The 18,672-nt window shown below is 44.5% G+C and overlaps 1 protein-coding gene across 1 annotated transcript; it reads right to left on the bottom strand.

Annotated features, from left to right (window-relative positions):
* Positions 1–276: 276 nt before the first annotated feature.
* LOC311242032 (tetraspanin-8-like) lies at positions 277–18,032 on the bottom strand (the record flags this gene model as incomplete). Its single annotated transcript, XM_084330987.1, has 8 exons — positions 277–333; positions 5,529–5,612; positions 6,626–6,685; positions 8,363–8,455; positions 11,943–12,041; positions 12,300–12,374; positions 14,923–15,039; positions 17,952–18,032. The coding sequence occupies 8 exons, from the start codon at positions 18,030–18,032 to the stop codon at positions 277–279; spliced, it is 666 nt and encodes a 221-aa protein (XP_084187113.1).
* Between the last annotated feature and the right edge of the window lie 640 nt (positions 18,033–18,672).

The following is an 18,672-nucleotide window of genomic DNA, read 5'->3' as shown; positions in this document are numbered from 1 at the left end:
ACGGCCGACGTCAAGACCCTCGCTCAGGGTTTTGAGGTTATTCAGCTTTTGACCCAGCCGCAAGCTATAACCGCAGGGAGAGTGAGGATGCTGTCGACTCTTATTCACAGACATCTGTGGTTAGAGCAGTCTCCCCTGGAGGAGGAGAGGAGAATTCTCCTCCTCAGGGCCCCCCTCTCTGTGGATGGACTTTTTGGTTTGTCAGCGGAAGTGCGGGAGGCCTTTAACCGGGGCCCCACGCCGCACCACACAGCCAGAGGTGAGAGCACGGTCTCGTCAGCGGCTGCTGCGAGACCCCCGACCGGTGGCCATGTGTCCCCCGCCCGAGATAACCTGGAAACAAAGAGACAGGCTCTCACGGTGCCGACAGACCTCGGCGGCCGAGGGATCAGCTGAATTAGATGGGCGTGCCTCCGCGAGGAGTTACCGTCGCCATCTAGCTGTGTCTAGCACGCTCTCCGTTCATTCCCCCCCGCTACACTACGGGACTCAGGGCTCTGTTTTGTCCCCTCTGGCTGCAGGCCGCGTTCTTCCAATGAAGCGTGAGCGGCCCGACATATCGCTTCTCATGAAGACAGGGGCTGACACCCAGCTGCTAGCTAGGTCTGGGTCTGTCTATGAGAATGTTGTACTGTCAGGAGGCTCCCGCACCACACGTCCAGCGTGTGCGTTTGGTGAGCCTGGTGTTGTATGTGACGACAGAGCAGGTTTCCCTGTATCTAAAAAATGTGGTCAGAGTGGGAACCCTAGGCCCAGGAGGTCGCAGCGCAGGTTCCCCCAGCCCCGCCCTCGCCAGGCCGGGTATTACGTTGGTGCCTCCCCCGTCCGGACTACCAATCCTAGCAGCGGTAGTGAGTCAGGCACGCGTAATTTGGGTGATAGTAATATCACTACAGGGCTACGGTGTGTAGGGGACTCTCACCCTAGACAGCGTGAGGACCACACACCATGCATGTCCAGCCGTAGAGCAGGCCATCCCCAGCAAGTAATCGCTTTGCAAAAACGGGACAATGCTCAGCGTCAATGTTTCAGACCGCACCTTTCTGTCGGGGTCCCCCCTTGGGTGCAATTGGGTGCCTCGAAATCCCGACTCCGCAAGATATCTTGCTCACGTGGTTGGCGAAACCAGGGTTTGCAATGCACAGCGGGAGGGACCGGGCCACCTAACTACGATTCTTATCGCTTTGCGATTTTTACCACATATGGCTACATAAGTGCCATATGTCGGTGTGGATGAGGAAAACGCTGAGAGCGGGGCTTGTGTTACAGTTTGCACAGCCCCACCCTCCGTTTTTGGGTTTGATACAGACTCTATTGTCAGAGTCCGCGGCAGTGACAGCCCTGGCCGACGAGATCCGATCTCTGTTGGCGAAGCAGGCCATCGTCGTGGTCCCATGGGAGGACGCGATGAGTGGCGTTTATTCCTGATATTTTCTGGTGCCCAAGAAAACGGGGGGTGTCAGACCCATACTGGACCTGTCTGCGTTCAATCGGTTGATTGTGGCGAGAAGGTTCAGAATGTTGACCGTCAAACACCTGTTATGTGCTGTCAGAGTGGGAGACTGGTTCACCTCCATAGACCTGAAGGATGCATATTTTCACATCCCGATCTTCCCTCCTCACAGGAAATACCTACGCTTCCCGTTTCAGGGAATAGCGTACGAGTACCAGAGGCTGCCGTTCGGCTACTCTATGGCTCCTCGCACCTTCACCAAGTGCGTGGAAACCGCGCTGGGACCTCTGCGTTGTCAGGGAATACGAATTGTATTCTACCTAGACGACATTCTGGTCCTCAGCCGGTCAGAGGAGATCGCCAGGTCTCATACCAGACAAGTGGTGGAAGACCTCACCTGCCTGGGTTTTGCTGTGAACTGGGAGAAGAGTACTCCTCTTCCCAGTCAACAGGTAGAGTACTTGGGCTTAATTCTAAGCTCAAGGCCTATGAGGGCAACCCTCTCAGAGCGGCGGCGAGAGGATATTGTCGGCGCGCTCGGGAGGTTCCGTCCTGGCAGGACGGTTACGGCGCTGTCCGTGATGCGCCTGCTCGGTATGATGGCATCTGCTCACTCTGTGGTCCCACTTGGCCTCCTCTTCATGAGGAGGATACAGAGGTGGTTTTTCAGTATGAAAATAGACCCTGTGAGAGGCAAGTGGAAGCGGCTGAAGGTCCCCACGTCAGTACTGGGGGACCTCGCCCACTGGGGGGGGGGCCTGGGGCCCTCACCAGCGGGGTCCCCATGTCACGGTCACACGTCACGGTCTTCACCGATGCCTCCCTCACAAGATGGGGGGGGGCGTGTCGGACCGACGCAGTAGGGGGCAGCTGGCCTGCCCGGACTGTACTACATATCAATGTGTTGGAATTGAAGGCAGTGCTTCTAGTCCTCAAACAGCTTGGCCATCATGTAATGGGCAAGCATGTTCTGATCAGGACGGACAGCACGGCCTCAGCGTCGTATATCAACAGACAGGGAGGAGTACGCTCCCCCCGTGTCCACCGGGCGGCGGTCAAACTCTGGTTATGGGCGTCTCACAATCTGCGCAGCCTGAGGGCTCTCCACATCCCCGGCAGGGAGAATGTGGGTGCAGACTTGATGTCACGGGGCGGTCCCCACCCAGACGAGTGGGGACTACATCCAGACATAGTCAGACAGGTCTGGAACCGATTCGGGGAGGCCGCGGTGGACCTGTTTACAAGCAGTCAGTCCTACCAGTGCCCCCTGTGGTTCTCGGTCAGTTGGAAGGACAACCCCTCTCTGGGAGTGGATGCCTTCTCGATGTACCTGTGGCCGCCCGGGATTCTGTATGCGTTCCCCCCCATACACCTGATAGCTCAGCTGTTGGAGCGGGTACGTCAGGAGCGCAGGACTTTTATCGTGGTCACGCCGGACCGGGGAACAGCTGTGTGGTTCCTGGCCCTGATTCAACTCTTGGTGGCCCCGCCGTGGCCTGTTCCGTGGTCGCCGTGGGCCCTCTCTCAGGCACACGGCACACTGTTTCTGCCTCCTGTTCTGGGGCAGCCTCTAATGGCTTGGCTGCTGAAAGGGTGAATTTGGAGGGGATGCGTCTTAACTCTACTGTGGTTAACACCATCCAGAACGCGCACGCTCCATCCACTACCACAGTTTACACAGGGAAGTGGCGTATGTTTCGAGAGTGGTGTGAGACTATGGGGGCCTGGACCCGGTGTCGTGCCCCCTGAACTCAGTTCTGTCCTTCCTCCAGTCTATCCTGGATAGGCTGTCAGCCTCGACAGTGAAGGTATATGCCGCAGCTATATCGTCTTGTCATGTGGGCTTTGAGGGCAGAACGCTGTTCAGCCACCCTCTCGTGAGATGTTTCCTGCTGGGCGCACAGCGTCTCAAGCCTGTGGAACGTGCTCTGTCCCCGAGCTGGGACCTCCAACTGGTCCTGGAAAGGCTGAGGTTTGAGCCTCTTGAGCGGGCGTCATTGGATCGACTGTCTTTCAAGACTGCGTTCCTTCTGGCCATCACCTCCGCTAAACGTGTGGGTGAGCTGTGTGCTCTCTCGGTGCGGCCAGAGTGCCTGTCTATTCAGGCTGATAACAGCGCGACTCTGAGGCCTAATCCGGCCTTCGTGCCAAAGAATATCCGGAGCTCTTATCACTCCAGGGATATTGTGCTCCAGGCGTTTCACCCTCCCCCTCATACAAGTGAGTTGGAGGTGAGCCTTCACCTGTTGTGTCCTGTCCGTGCGCTGATGGTGTACCTTAGCCGCACGCAGGATCTCAGGGCTACTGATCAACTGTTTGTTTGTTACAGTGGCTCCCACGCGGGTAAGGCGTTGTCCAGGCATTGCCCTCTGCTACACTTTGGCCGGACAGGTTCCCCCCACAGGCGTCAGGGCACATTTCACTCGTGGAGTGGCAGCCTCCTCTGCCCTGCTTGGGGGGGCCTCGGTGGAAGACATCTGCGCTGCATCCTCCTGGTCCTCCCCGGGTCCTTTTGTTAGGTTTTACCTCATGGACATGACTGGGAGCTCCGTCTCCCAGGCAGTCCTGAGTGCCGGGACCTCTCCTGCAACCCGTCACCAGGTGGGCTAGCAGGAGTGTGTGGGTGTGGACCGCGAAGTGCTCTGTTCACACGCGGTCCCACTTGCGCTGTGCGTTCTAGGGTGGCTGGTCCCTTTTTTCGCACATTGGTCGGAGTTGGAGTGGGTGTTTTTCACGCATGAAATTCAGACTTGGAAGGGCGTGCGCGTGACCACACCCTGTGTTTTGTAGGGAAACACGGGAGCGGGCGTGGTCACGTGCAAGTGACGTGCATGTGTCCGCTTTTTCACGTGCACAATAGCTGCACAAAGATGATATCTCAATATGGCTAGAGCGAGACGCTCAGCCAGTATTCATAATTAGGGTTATATGATAACCTTTGTTACTGCTATCTAGAATGCTGGCTAAGAACAAATAACGCGGCTGAGGAAATTAATCAAAGCGCTTGCGCTGCACACATAGGAAACGGAAATGCTGCACTAATAATAGCATGAATTATTCTAAAAGTTATAATTATTTTATCTCGTCTTAAAATTAAGAGCGATTTTATTTTGTAAACTACATTTTGTGTCGTCGTTTTTAGTCAACGACATTGCATGAATCATTAGTCACGTTAGTGTCACATGATCTCCATTAATGTGACGTCTCGTCTCGTTGTCGTCAGGGGAAAAAGCTTCGCTGACGACCATATTTAGTCATCATTTTCGTTGACTAAATTAACACTGCGCGAGAATACAACAATGTACTTTCTGTTTTAGGGTGGATTCTTCCTTTAAGTGAGTGAGTGACTTGGTGGTGATGACTACAGGTGCCCGAGAGCAGACAGTATTTGTGGTCGACTGTTCATCAACTCAAGCGGTGTGTGTAATAAAAAGTGATTTTTTTTTACTACAGTGAAATATGTCTTAAACCTTCTGTGGTGTTCACAGGTCTGGTGGACCCACAACATTATTGGGATCATAAAACAATAAACCCATAACAATTCATGTAAAGAATACTTAACAGATGTTCACTTGATCTCAATTACAAGCAATCCAGACATATACAGTATGGATGTGTCATTTACCTCTGCTAGATCACATTTATCAATAAAGGTATGAATAATTCATAAATAAAAAAAATAAAGTGGTGTCTGTATGAAGAAGGAACCATTATAATAATGAATAATATAAATTAAACAAGGTGGAGGCAGACAGTGAAGTTACACAGTGAACCTTTTTGTAAAATCTTTACCATAATTTAACTTGTTTTCACCTACAATTTTCACACTTTTCAGTGGACCCGAACACCACGTATGTAATATAAATGTGTCTTCCAGTAAACATTGAAAACAGGTCCCACAGACCTGAACACCACACAAGGGTTAAAAGACCACAGTAATACTTGAAGACAGGTCATTTGTTCCATGTGAATGTCTGATATAGCCTACAACATATAGTAATCAGAAATAAACAATAGCGTACAGTATGTGGTATACAATACAGCACATACAAACAAAACATGCAAAGTCACATACCCAAAATATCCCGATTCCGAATTTGAAACCCATGACAAATGAGAATCCTCTTTTCAGGGCGGACATGTAGATTGGCAGGCAAGGCTGGAAATCAGAAGGGTAGTACCGTCGGTAAACCACAACATTAAACAACATTACACAAACGATTAGCACAACTGTGATGCAGATGAGAGTAGATGAGCCACACTGATATAGAAAAGGATGAACTTCATACAACAGCTTTACTATAGGGCTTTTATTAACCTCTTAACTGGCACCGACCCGGCCCCGGGACGGTTTGAGGACGATTTGCCCACCGACGTGACACGCCACTTTGGCGACCTCTAGCGGCTCACGTGTGTATATTTTTTAATACAATATATATCCAATTAAAGCCCTATTTGTTGCCTGTTGATTTCCGTTTCAGGCAACAAAATCCGTTCAGCGGTTCTTGAGTTACATGCCGATATGTGAGGCGTGCGCCAAAGTACACAGCAGACTTTTCTATTATTTTTTTATACCACCCCCGACTCCCGAGGCTCTAGCTCCGTCAATCATTTGGCGATCTCGAATATTATTAGACAGGGTTGTAACCAATGAGTGTGGCCTTCCAATGATACCCCACCTGGGGATGAGCGAATGAGGGATCTAGGTGAAAAGTCACGAGCGAAAACCGGAAGAGAAAAGAACGCAGAATGCATTGGAGTCAATGAGAAAACTGAAACCAGCAGAGCTTTTTTTTCTTTTTTTTTTCAGGGTGTTTTCCAGCTCATACCAATTTTTTTGATATACTACTTCTGGATATTGCAACTACTACAGAAAAAGTTGTTCTACAACTCAAGTTCAGACCTATGTTACTCTATTTCATTAGCACTAAAAGTTTATTTTCTTTATTGTATCAGAAACTTCAGAATGTTATCCTTCAAAAGAGCCCAGGCTCATGCATGTGCTATAAGTATATAAAGTATAAAGATCAGCTTTGCAAAAAGAGTATGCAGTCCTCAAGTTCAAGTTTAAAAAAGGCCACTTTTCTGGGTGCCTGTTAAAGGTTAAATAAATTTATGAAATTAAATGTAAAAATTAGACTATGGTCTTTTAATTATCTTGCTATATTTTACCTCTTGGTAGATCAGCTGGTTCTTCGGAGCCCCGATACTTGTTTTGGCAGGCAGGTTCTTCTGGAGAAGAAAAGGTAATCGACCTCAGTGTAAATATCACTTTGAACTTTGAACATGGACCTTTTTCAACAGACTTGCGTTGCTGCGGAATCTTGGGCTCAAGTGTATTTCCTGTCAGCCATTGTATCAGCAAACACTGCAACAGGACATACAGTACACCTGGGCCCATTTACAATGTTTACATTGTCAAGTTTGAGAAGGTCTAACAATATTACATGACAGAAAATAAACATGATAATAACTAGCAACTTCTTCACCCATAGAACATCATTTTTCCGCACACTTGATGTTTCAGTCAGAGACCATCAGGAAAGAGCCTTCCGTTCTGATTTCTGATGTGCTGAGAAATGATTTATTCTGTCCTGAAATCTATGAACTTGCACATTAGGTTTGCAAAGGATTCATCGAATAACTAGCAAATATAGCCGACTACAAGACAAAGAAGATGATGATGAAGAAGAAGATGAAGACAAAGAAGAAAAGAAGATGGAAACAAAGAAGAAAAGAAGATTAAGACAAAGAAGAAGAAAAGAAGATGAAAACTAAGAAGAAGAAAAGATGAAGACAAAGAAGAAAAGAAGATGAAGACAAATAATAAGAAAATAAGATGAAAACAAAGAAGATGAAGAAAAAGAAGAAGAAAAGAAGAAAAAGAAGAAGAAAATATGAAAAAGAAGAAGATGAAGACAAAGAAGAAAAGAAAAAGAGGAAAAGGGAGAATGATAAAAAAGATGAAGAAGAAACAGAAGAGGAAGAAGAAGATGAAAAAGAAGAATAATCATCATCATCATCATATTCTGTCTCAACGGGCCTGTGTCTCTGTTTGATTGATTGAATTGATTGAAAATGTTATTAACAGATTGCAGTATGGGTACAATACAGTACAGCTCAATACACACAATTGTTAAGGGGATGCAGACCAGAGAAAAACGTCCGTCTTGTTTACATCAGGCCCCCCAATTTTCAATTCATCATTATATGACATACATGGCATACAGATAGACAGTACTGTTACATCTAGACAATTATGACATACCAGATCTACAAATATACAGTACTGTTTATGAGTACAAAAAGAGTCTAAAAAGAGAGTATATACATTTGAGGGGGAAGAAACTGTACATTGGAGGAGGTTGGGTAGGTGGGGTGGGGCGGGGGAGAAACTGTAGGGGGTCGGGTTTGGACATTGACAGGGGCCAGTTTCTAATTGCAGTCTCCCGTAGTTGCTCTTTGAGAGCGGTTTTGAAGGTGGGTAGTGATTCACATTCCTTTACAGCTGTGGGTAGGGCGTTCCACATTGATGTGGCATAATTGCTAAACGTGTTTAGTCCCTTGTTTGAGCCAAATCTGGGTTGAACATGATTTGTGGAACTCCCTCTGGTGTTGTGGTCGTGGAATTCACTGACCTTTGGGAAGTATTTTGACATGTACATGGGTACCTTAGTGGTGTAGTGTATCTTGTAGACCAGGCCCATTGCAAGTTGCTGTACTCTGTCATCTACTCTAAGCCATCCTAGGTTGTCAAAGTGGGCAGGGGTGAGGTGGGTTCTAGGAGTAAGGTCAAGTAGAAGTCTGACCAGTTTGTTTTGTGATGTTTGTAATTTTATTTTTTAGCGCCTTCGAGGTGCTTTGGTACTGTCCGGCCTCAGAAGAGAAAAGAGAGTGTCTGATACTCACACATGTCCTCCTCGCGTCTCTGTCACACAGGCAGGAGTGAGGGATGGAGGAGCCCCAGTCTTTATAGCCTTCTACAAGCCCACAACACTTGTACTGGGGAGAATACACACACACACACACACACACACACGCGCGCGCGCACACGCACACACACAAACACACAATGCTTGATTTAGTGTATAGAACAAAAGAATACGTAAGCAATAATACACAAGACAGAGTGCTATACCATGACATTATGGCAGAGTGCCATAGATCAGCGAAGCAGAGCCAGAACCACAGTACAGCACCACATCAGAACCACAGTACAGAACCACATCAGAACCACAGTCTAGCACCACATCAGAACCACAGTACAGCACCATATCAGAACCACAGTACAGCACCACATCAGAACCACTGTACAGAACCATATCAGAACCACAGTACAGAACCATATCAGAACCACAGTACAGCACCGTATCAGAACCACATTACAGCACCATATGAATGAATGAATGAATGAATGAATGAATGAATGAAAACTTTATTTAACAGATTGCAGAATGGGTACAATACAGTACGGCTCAATACACACAATTGTTAAGGGGATGCAGACCAGAGAAAGACGTTTGTCTTGTTTACATCAGGGTCCCCCATTTTCGATTCATAGTGACATTTATGACATACACAACATAGTACATACATGACATTTATGGCATAGGGACATACAGGTATATAGTACTGTTTAGTGTTGTCAAAAATATCGAAGTATCGATACATACCGATACTGAATATTTAAAACGGTTTCGATACTCATTTCCCGAAATACCGATACTTTCTGCAGTATCGATACCAGCTGGCTTGCTCCCGCAAGTTGTTGACAGACAGACACGCTGCTGTCCTCCTCCTCCTCAGAGACCAACAGACACAAGCTGCTGCAGCCTCCTCCCCCTCACAGACGCGTCAGACCTGTCTTCAGTTTGTAAACAAAGCTATTAGCTAACGTTAGCTAGTCCGTTAGCTCCGTCCGTTAGCTCCGTTAGCTTATGCTAGCTAGCTGGCCACCTTTATAATTACTTCATGGAAACGGAGTAACGTCAAGCCGAGCCCACCCACACTACACCAGTACACGCATGAACTCGACACAACGCTACCCCGTTTCCAACGTTAGGTAGAGCCCATCCATACTACACTAGTACATGCTGAACTCGACACAACGCTACCCCGTTTCCAACGTTAGGTAGAGCCCATCCATACTACACTAGTACACGCTGAACTCGACACAACGCTACCCGGTTTCCAACGTCAGGTCGAGCCCATCCATACTACACTAGTACAAAACTAGAAAGGTGCGCTCAGTAGGTGGCAGTCACACATTTCTTCTCTCTCACTTTTTAAAACAAAGGGTTTTAAAAGTGTATTTATCTTCTCGTATAGTACCAGAGAGAAGCTGAGGAGAATCAACCAGCAACAAAAGCTAAATTTGTTTAAAAAAATATATATATATATTATTATTATTATTATTATTATTATATATATATATTTTTGGTATCGAAATGGTATCGAAGTATCGATACTTTTCAAGGTATCGTATCGAAGTCGAAATTCCAGTATCGTGACAACACTAGTATGGTTACATTTGTGACATATACGATATGCAAATATACAGTACTGTTACCCATAGATCCTAACAGAGAATATATACATATGATGGGGAGGAGACTGTACATTAAGAGAGGGTGCATGGGTGGGAGAAAAAATATACATACGGTGGGGAGAAAATATATACATACGGTGGGGAGGAGACTATTAGGAGGAGGTGGACTCTGTTTTACCCAGGTGTAATGATAGTTTGTTATCAGCGAGCCAGGTGCAGATTCTGCAGAGTTCTGAGCTGAGGGTTTTTTCAACCTGTAACTTGTTCTTGTCAGAGACCAGCAGGGCTGAGTTGTCCGCGAACAAGAACAAGTTGCAGTCACAAGCTGACGACATGTCATTTGCATAAATTACATGTGGTGTATGTGGTACATATCAAGTGTGTCACGGTTTTGTTAACTATTGTATTCGTCACAAACGCTTATCGTTTTTTTGCTTGTCTAGGAAGGTAACAGAAGGAGGAGGAGAGAGGGAGGGAGACACTATCATCAGCACAACGGACAGCTCCACAGGCTCAATCTAGGGCAGGTAATTCAGGGCAAGTGCTTCCTCTGTGGTCACAGGCAGCCTGCTGAAATGCGGATTCCTTTAGCCATTACCGTCTTTGGTAACACCACACCACACCACATCACACACACCACACACACACACACACACACCACACCACACCACATCACACACACCACACACACACACACACACACACACACACACACACACACACACACACACACACACACACACACACACACACACACACACACACACACCACACCACACCACACCACACCCACCACACCACACACCCACCATACCACACCACACACACACCACACACACACTAGGGGTGGGGGAAAAAACCTATACGTAGTAGTATCGCAATACTTTGCGTGGCGATACTGTATCGATACAGGGACGCCAAGTATTGATATTTAATTATTCATAAAATAAATAAAAAGTTGGAATATGACTGTAATACAAACAGTTCAGTTTGTCAGGTACATGCAACACAGATTACAGTGTTCACATCTGTCTGCTTGAGAAAATACCATGTTCTGCAATAAAAATTATTGAAGTGAGATGAACAGACTGAACTTTATTTGATTAGATAAACATGTTGACAGTTTTACTTTGCAGTAGAAAAATAAAAATAAAAGCAATATTCGCAATATATCGAGTATCGCGATACTATCGTATCGCGGCTCAAGTATCGCGATAGTATCGTATCGCGATAGTATCGTATCGCGAGGTCTCTGGTGATTCCCACCCCTAACACACACCACACCACAACACACACACACCACAATGATACTCCTTAATTGATCCCCTTGGGGAAATTTTGGATTCACCATCGGTAACTAGTGCCTTGTTTCCATTAGCTATGTTCAGCCTGGCTGGGGCTAGCCATGGTCTAGCATGGGTATGGTTGGGTTTGTGTCTCCATTGCCTTTCTTGTAAGCTCTCCGGTTGCTAGGCAACCTTTCAAGATTTACACCACCAACTGTGGTACAATGGCCAGGTTGTGAAAGGTGTCTGTCTGTCTGTGAAAGGTTTGACCCGGTTCTAAAGACAATGGAGACGCTCACCGTGTGCCAGACAGGCCTCAGCACCGCTAAACCCTGGCTAGTGGAGACAAGGCCACAGCACGGCTAAACCCTGGCTAGTGTAGACAAGGCCATAGCACGGCTAAACCCTGGCTAGTGGAGACAAGGTGTATGTAACTAACTACGAGGATGATTTCTTTGAATAATAAATATTGTCGGATGTCCACTACAGTTTCTAAGCTGTCGCCACTCAGTTTGGTGAAAGGTGAGTCAGCTCCTGAACTGAGGCCCGTCAAATAACTAGCCTTACTATTGTATCAATCAATAAATAAATAATACACGAGGGAGTGAGCTGCCTGCTCTACTTTAACATGAATTAGTGAAGGAATGTTACTTACGTATCTCTGGATCTCATACATCAGGGTTTTGTTGTGTTTGTTGGCGTCACTCAGCGGCATCATGGACAAGAGAGCTGTCTCCCTGTTCACCACCTCTGTCTGGGGACAAACAGTCAAAATACATATCACACTCCCTGTTCACCACCTCTGTCTGAGGACAAACAGTCAAAACAAACATCACACTCCCTGTTCACCACCTCTGTCTGGCGACAAACAGTCAGAATAAATATCTTCTAGTGCTAATTCTCCAACAGTTTGCAGAAATATAGTCCAGTGTTTCCCACACATAGACATTACTGTGATATGCAGCCTGTCAGTGAGATTGGTTCCTGTTTGAATAGAAGTTGGTGGTTGTACCTCATATATAGGTTGGTATCTTAGTGCTGTGTCCACGATCATTGTTTGACTGGCTGCTGCCATCCCTACCGCAAACTGGACACACACACACACACACACACACACACACACACACACACACACACACACACACACACACACACACACACACACACACACACACACACACACACACACACACACACACACACACACACACACACACACACACACACACACACACACACACACACACACACACACACACACACACACACACACACAAGACAAAAGATGGACACCACATAGTGAGATAGGAAGAAAGCTTAAGAGTCAACATTATAAAGCATTGATAAGTGACAACAACCCACCACCACACACACAACCAACACCACACACCTGACACACACACACACAAATAATGAAATTAAATGTTTATCATCAACTATCCAGTTAGTATTTATATTGTAACGTTTGGCCACTTTAAATCATTGAACGTAGAGAGAGAGAGAGAGAGAGAGAGAGAGAGAGCGAGAGAGAGCGAGTTTGAGCATTCTGATGCTCCGTAGCTCACCACACCATGATGGCATTTTGTCAACAACACAGTTTGAACCTGGCTGGAGGAAGCGATATAAAGAAATGAATTGCCAATAAATGTGAAGTTATCTTTGAACCTGTTGTCAAGCGTCGTCAATATACCCCCCCCCCCCCCCCCCATTTCCTCACTAATGGAACTGGTGTTGCAGAGTCACGTTAGTTAGTTAGATACTGTAGTTTATCGTTAGCTGAACGGCTAACTGGCTAATGTTAGCCAGCGGCTACTAGCGTTAGCCAGTTGATCAATTCTATTCATGTCTCCTCGACTTCCACTGTTTGTTGATAACTGTGACGCGGCTCTCGCCTTCTGTAGTAGCGAAGCAAAGATAGTATCTGCTGTGTGCAGTCAGTGCACTGCTGACAGAAGTGGATGAGAGGAAATTATATGAATGAATCGGTTTTGACCGCTGCAAAGACGCTAACAACAGATGCATCGCAAGTTCAACCTGAATTCTAGCCGATGCGCACTTATTTCACCGGTGCACTCGCATCGTGAAAGTTTATGCCGGTCCACCGATGCGAATCGGTGAATCTTAAAGGAAAACTCCAACATTTTGGGAAATTAGCTTATTTAACATCTTCCCTGGAGTTAGACAAGAAGATACATACCTTTTTTGTCTCTGTGCGTGCATTTGGCTTTGGGAACAGTCGCTCCGTTAGCATAGCTTAGCTTCATCACTGGAAGTGAGGGGGGGCCAGAGCCTGACGTTCCCTTACAGTGTATAGTTTGATTGATTGATTGAAAAGTTTATTAACAGATTGCAGAATACACTCCAAATACAACTCCAAAACGTTCATGTAAACATGTTGTGACCTGTGTATTCACCACATGGAGAAATAAAAAATAATTGAATTAGACAATTACGTTTTATAAGCAAATATACTCTGAACTATTTTTTGCCTAACCACTCCTCTCTGAGCGCAGCCACTGATTTCAACGTGTCGTCGTGATTGTTGACATTCTCATTCATTCAAAGGATCCGAACCGATTGAAGTTTATGGATACCATGACTTAAAATCCTCTTACCTTGACGATTAAAAGCCTCCCCAATTTAGAAAAACAGTAATCCAATGGCTGGTATTGTTATACCGGACGCTCTGAGCTAACCGGAGCTAACACAGATCAGGATGGTAAAGCATATATAATGACTTCCTTTCTGGGGTTTTCAAAATAAAAGTGCGACATTTATAGCAGCGGAAAACGTTTATTTTGTACATTATCTAACGTTAACACGAACCTAAACTAACTTTAGGTTAGTTGTAACATTAGTTTAGGTTCGTGTTAGCGTTAGATAATGTACAAAATAAACGTTTTCCGCTGCTATAAACGTCGCACTTTTATTTTGAAAACCCCAGAAAGGAAGTCATTATATATGCTTTACCATCCTGATCTGTGTTAGCCCCGGTTAGCTCAGAGCGTCCGGTATAACAATACCAGCCATTGGATTACTGTTTTCTAAATTGGGGAGGCTTTTAATCGTCAAGGTAAGAGGATTTTAAGTCATGGTATCCATAAACTTCAATCGGTTCGGATCCTTTGAATGAATGAGAATGTCAACAATCACGACGACACGTTGAAATCACTGGCTGCGCTCAGAGAGGAGTGGTTAGGCAAAAAATAGTTCAGAGTATATTTGCTTATAAAACGTAATTGTCTAATTCAATTATTTTTTATTTCTCCACGTGGTGAATACACAGGTCACAACATGTTTACATGAACGTTTTGGAGTTGTATTTGGAGTGTATTCTGCAATCTGTTAATAAACTTTTCAATCAAACTATACACTGTAAGGGAACGTCAGGCTCCGGCCCCCCCTCACTTCCAGTGATGAAGCTAAGCTATGCTAACGGAACGACTGTTCCCAAAGCTAAATGCACGCACAGAGACAAAAAAGGTATGTATCTTCTTGTCTAACTCCAGGGAAGATGTTAAATAAGCTAATTTCCCAAAATGTTGGAGTTTTCCTTTAACATCACTAACACACACACACACACGCACACGCACACACACACACACACACACACACACACACACACCATATCTTACCAGAATCAAACACCATTTTTTTTCTTTCCAAGCTCCACAGACACCCAGTACAGACATCAGGAAGCAGCCTCCTCCCAGACAGAAGAGCTGCAACAGGGCATTCACTCCATAGTGAACCTGAGGTCAGGAAACAAAGTAGCAGAGTAGATTAGATCAGATCGGCTTAGATCAGAGTAGTTCAGAGCAGATCAGATTAGATCAGTGTAGTTCAGAGCAGATAAGAGCAGATCAGATTAGATCAGATTAGATTAGATCAGTATAGATCAGAACAAATCATTGTAGATCAGAGTAGATTAGATTAGATCAGTGTAGATCAGAACAGATCATTGTAGATCAGAGTAGATCAGATTAGATTAGATCAGTGTAGATCAGAACAGATAAGAGCAGATCAGATTAGATCAGTGTAGATTAGAGTAGATAAGAGCAGTGTAGATCAGAACAGATCAGTGTAGATCAGAGTAGATCAGAGTAGATAAGAGCAGATCAGATTAGACACTCCAAAACAGTGGTTCAACCGTTTACTTAAAATGTACAGTTTGCAGGAAGCCATGGCCTCTGGTGGATATTTGTATTGAGTATCTGTTGTCTTCGGTTGTTGCTGCTAAAGACGGTATCGTCTTTTGGTTAAAGGGTGCGTGAAAAAGAGAAATCCATATTCTATCAGAAACGTCTTTCTAAACCACCAACAATCAGAGTGTGTTTTTGAGAGGAAGTCGTGATGAGCTCTGTCTCTCTTGTCAGAGTGTGTTTTGGGTGGCCTATCGTGTGAGAATTTTAAAGACAGTTTTAGCAACATTTTGAAACACAAGTGCCTTTTTCTTTTTTTTAGTTAAGCTACTATTTCTTCCTTTCTAATTATTACACATATTCTTACTCTGACTGAGGAACAAAATACCTCAGCCGTCTTTCCACCTCTGATCATTACAGATTAGAATAGAATAGAATCTTGTTCCATACAACTATAGTGTTGGAAGAGGAAGAGGAAGACGGCCTTACTTTTTCAGCCTGTGTCAGACTCCGGTGAGCAGCAACAACCACCGCCACCATGAAGAAACATAGCGCCTTCCAGGGAAAAAAAACAACACAATTTGCTTTCGTCAGGTAGCATGAAGGGAAAGTGCAGATGTTTTTGAAACCCCATTTTTTTTACTCACCAATGATGTTGTTAATCGGTCCAGTCCACGCCGCTACGACCTCGCACTAGCTCCGGATAGTTAACCACAACACCAACATGCAAAGTCAATGGGGTCGAGCTCATGTCTGTGAGAGCTGCCTGAGGCTCACTGAAATCATGCACTGTGGAGGACATTTCAGTGAGCCTCAGTCAGCCTGCACAGACAGCTGCTCGACCCCATTGACTTTGCGTTGGTTTACACTGTACAGCAAACTATAAAGAGCTAGTATAAGGAACCGCATGGATTGTGCTGAGAAAGGACTCTACCGATCAACATCATCATTGGTCAATAATAAATAGGGCCACGGTTCTAATCAACATAATCATTGATCAGTAAGAGATAGGGCTAGTGTTCTAATCAACAATATCATTGGTAAATAAGAAATAGGGCTAGGGTTCTAATCAAGACCATCATTGATAAATGGAAATATGAATAGGGTTCCTAAATTCACAGCTATACCTTTAACACACTAACCTTACTCCTCACATTACTGTAATAGCTGCTGTATAGTACAAACATGGTGTCATTTACAAACTGTAGCCTATTCAGCTCTGGCAGGGTTGGATGTAATGTGAGATCATAGGAACAAACATAATTTACCGTAATATCATTGTAAATAATTAAATGTGGTGGTAGACGATGATTACCAGGGATGTAAGATAAACCCACCTACATTTGATTTAACACATTTGTATTACTATTGAAGGATGTAGTGGAGGTTAAACCCACCTAACCTCGCAGGTTACTATAGTCTACCTCATACTATATATATATATACCCAACTCTGTATGATAGCATGTACAATAGTGCTGTATATACTGTATACATAAATTCATATATTTATATTTACTGCATTATATATGCGATACATATAAATATATGCATGAATGATATATATCCATATCTGTCTGAATATACCTGCATATAATCCTTCTATATAACTATCTATACACCTGCATATAACCCATATGACTCTGTATGATAGCAGTATACAATAATGCTGTATACCATATATATATATGTATTCTTACCGTATGTATATATATATTTATATGTATATCCACATCTGTCTGTACATACCTGCATATAATCCTTATTACATATCTGTAGATAATTTATCTGTATTCAGGTATTTATTTTGTACTATATCTGTACATATCCCTTACCTACTCTTACTTATACACTGCTGGCCATGTGACTTATTACCATAGTGTCTTTATGCCTGTATCACTGTACATATACAACCCTGTACATATATCTGATTAGCACTAATAATCAGTATAGTAATTATATATTGTATACCCAGTTTAATCACCTGTACATTGTTCAAATGTGTTGTTGTTGTTGTTGTTGTACTGTACTTGCGATATGATGAAAATACATTTGAATCAAATCTAATCTAATTGAACACATTCGCATTACCATTCAGGGATGTAGTGGAGGATAAACCACCTAACAAGACTACATCACTGGTGAACATATTGACATTGCAGTCAATTCTACAGTAAAATCACATTTGAATCTGATCCGCTTCATATGCTGTATATATCGGAGGCAACGTAGCCTAATCCAAAAGTAACTGGGAAGTCATCATATTGCATTACCGAGTCGGTGTGTACAAAATGTGTCTACAATCTTTAGCAGATAATAAAACAAATCAAATCCGTTATTTCGATGCGGTGCACGGAGCGGTCATCATGCAGCGGGTGGATGCTACAAAAAGAACGCCCAGTATCTGGATCGGGTGACGGGTCCAATTATAGTCATCATCTGCGATCATCTTTAATCGCGATGGAAATAAATAAGCAAAGGCCTCTTCGTTGAAGGCTAAAGAAAATACGCAAATTCACTCACCATGTTCACCGAACATAAAAATATCAAGGGCCGTTTCAGGCTGGTCTTCTCCGCCACCACAATCACCGTCGTCGGCTGCATGACGATGCTCTTTTAGGGTCTTCTTTTAGACATGAAAATACAATATAAGGCAAGGTCTTTTCTGTTACCTATTTAATTTGTATTTATTTTTACCGCACCGCACCGCGCGTCACAGAGGTGCGTCGTATATCTTGTAGCTTTGACTGGCGAGAGGCGGCTCCGCCCTTCAGATGCAGCTGTGGCCCAAAACAACCACAACGAGCGAACGCGTCGAGTCGTGTCGTCATTATTTGTTGACGTCTCCCACGTGGCCATGCGCACAGAAAGTGCTGTGATTTGACAATTATTATTCATTATGTATCATGAGAGACAGAGAGAGAGGGAGACAGAGATAGAGACCGTGGCAACTGATCATGACCTAAGGCCACATATTGTATTTAAATTTAAATGTTATAGTATGGCTTTTGTTGTAGGACATTATATGTACATGCATTATTGAAATGTTGTTGGTCTATAAATGTCAAAATAGTTACAAACGGTATCAATGTAAACAAACCTATGCAGCCACAAAATGAAGCAAATCCAATGTCAAACTCATATTTACCTGTTGTCTAGTGTGTTAGTCCCAGAATGGAAGCGAATGCAGATCAGCAATAGCCTAGCTGTTGGCCAAAAACACATTTCCCAGAGTTTTAAGCTA

Source organism: Notolepis coatsorum, assembly GCF_963971535.1.
Source record: "Notolepis coatsorum genome assembly, chromosome: 15".
Lineage (NCBI taxonomy): Eukaryota > Metazoa > Chordata > Actinopteri > Aulopiformes > Paralepididae > Notolepis > Notolepis coatsorum.
Note: the sequence above shows the minus strand (reverse complement) of the source record. Positions and strands in the feature narration are given on the sequence as shown.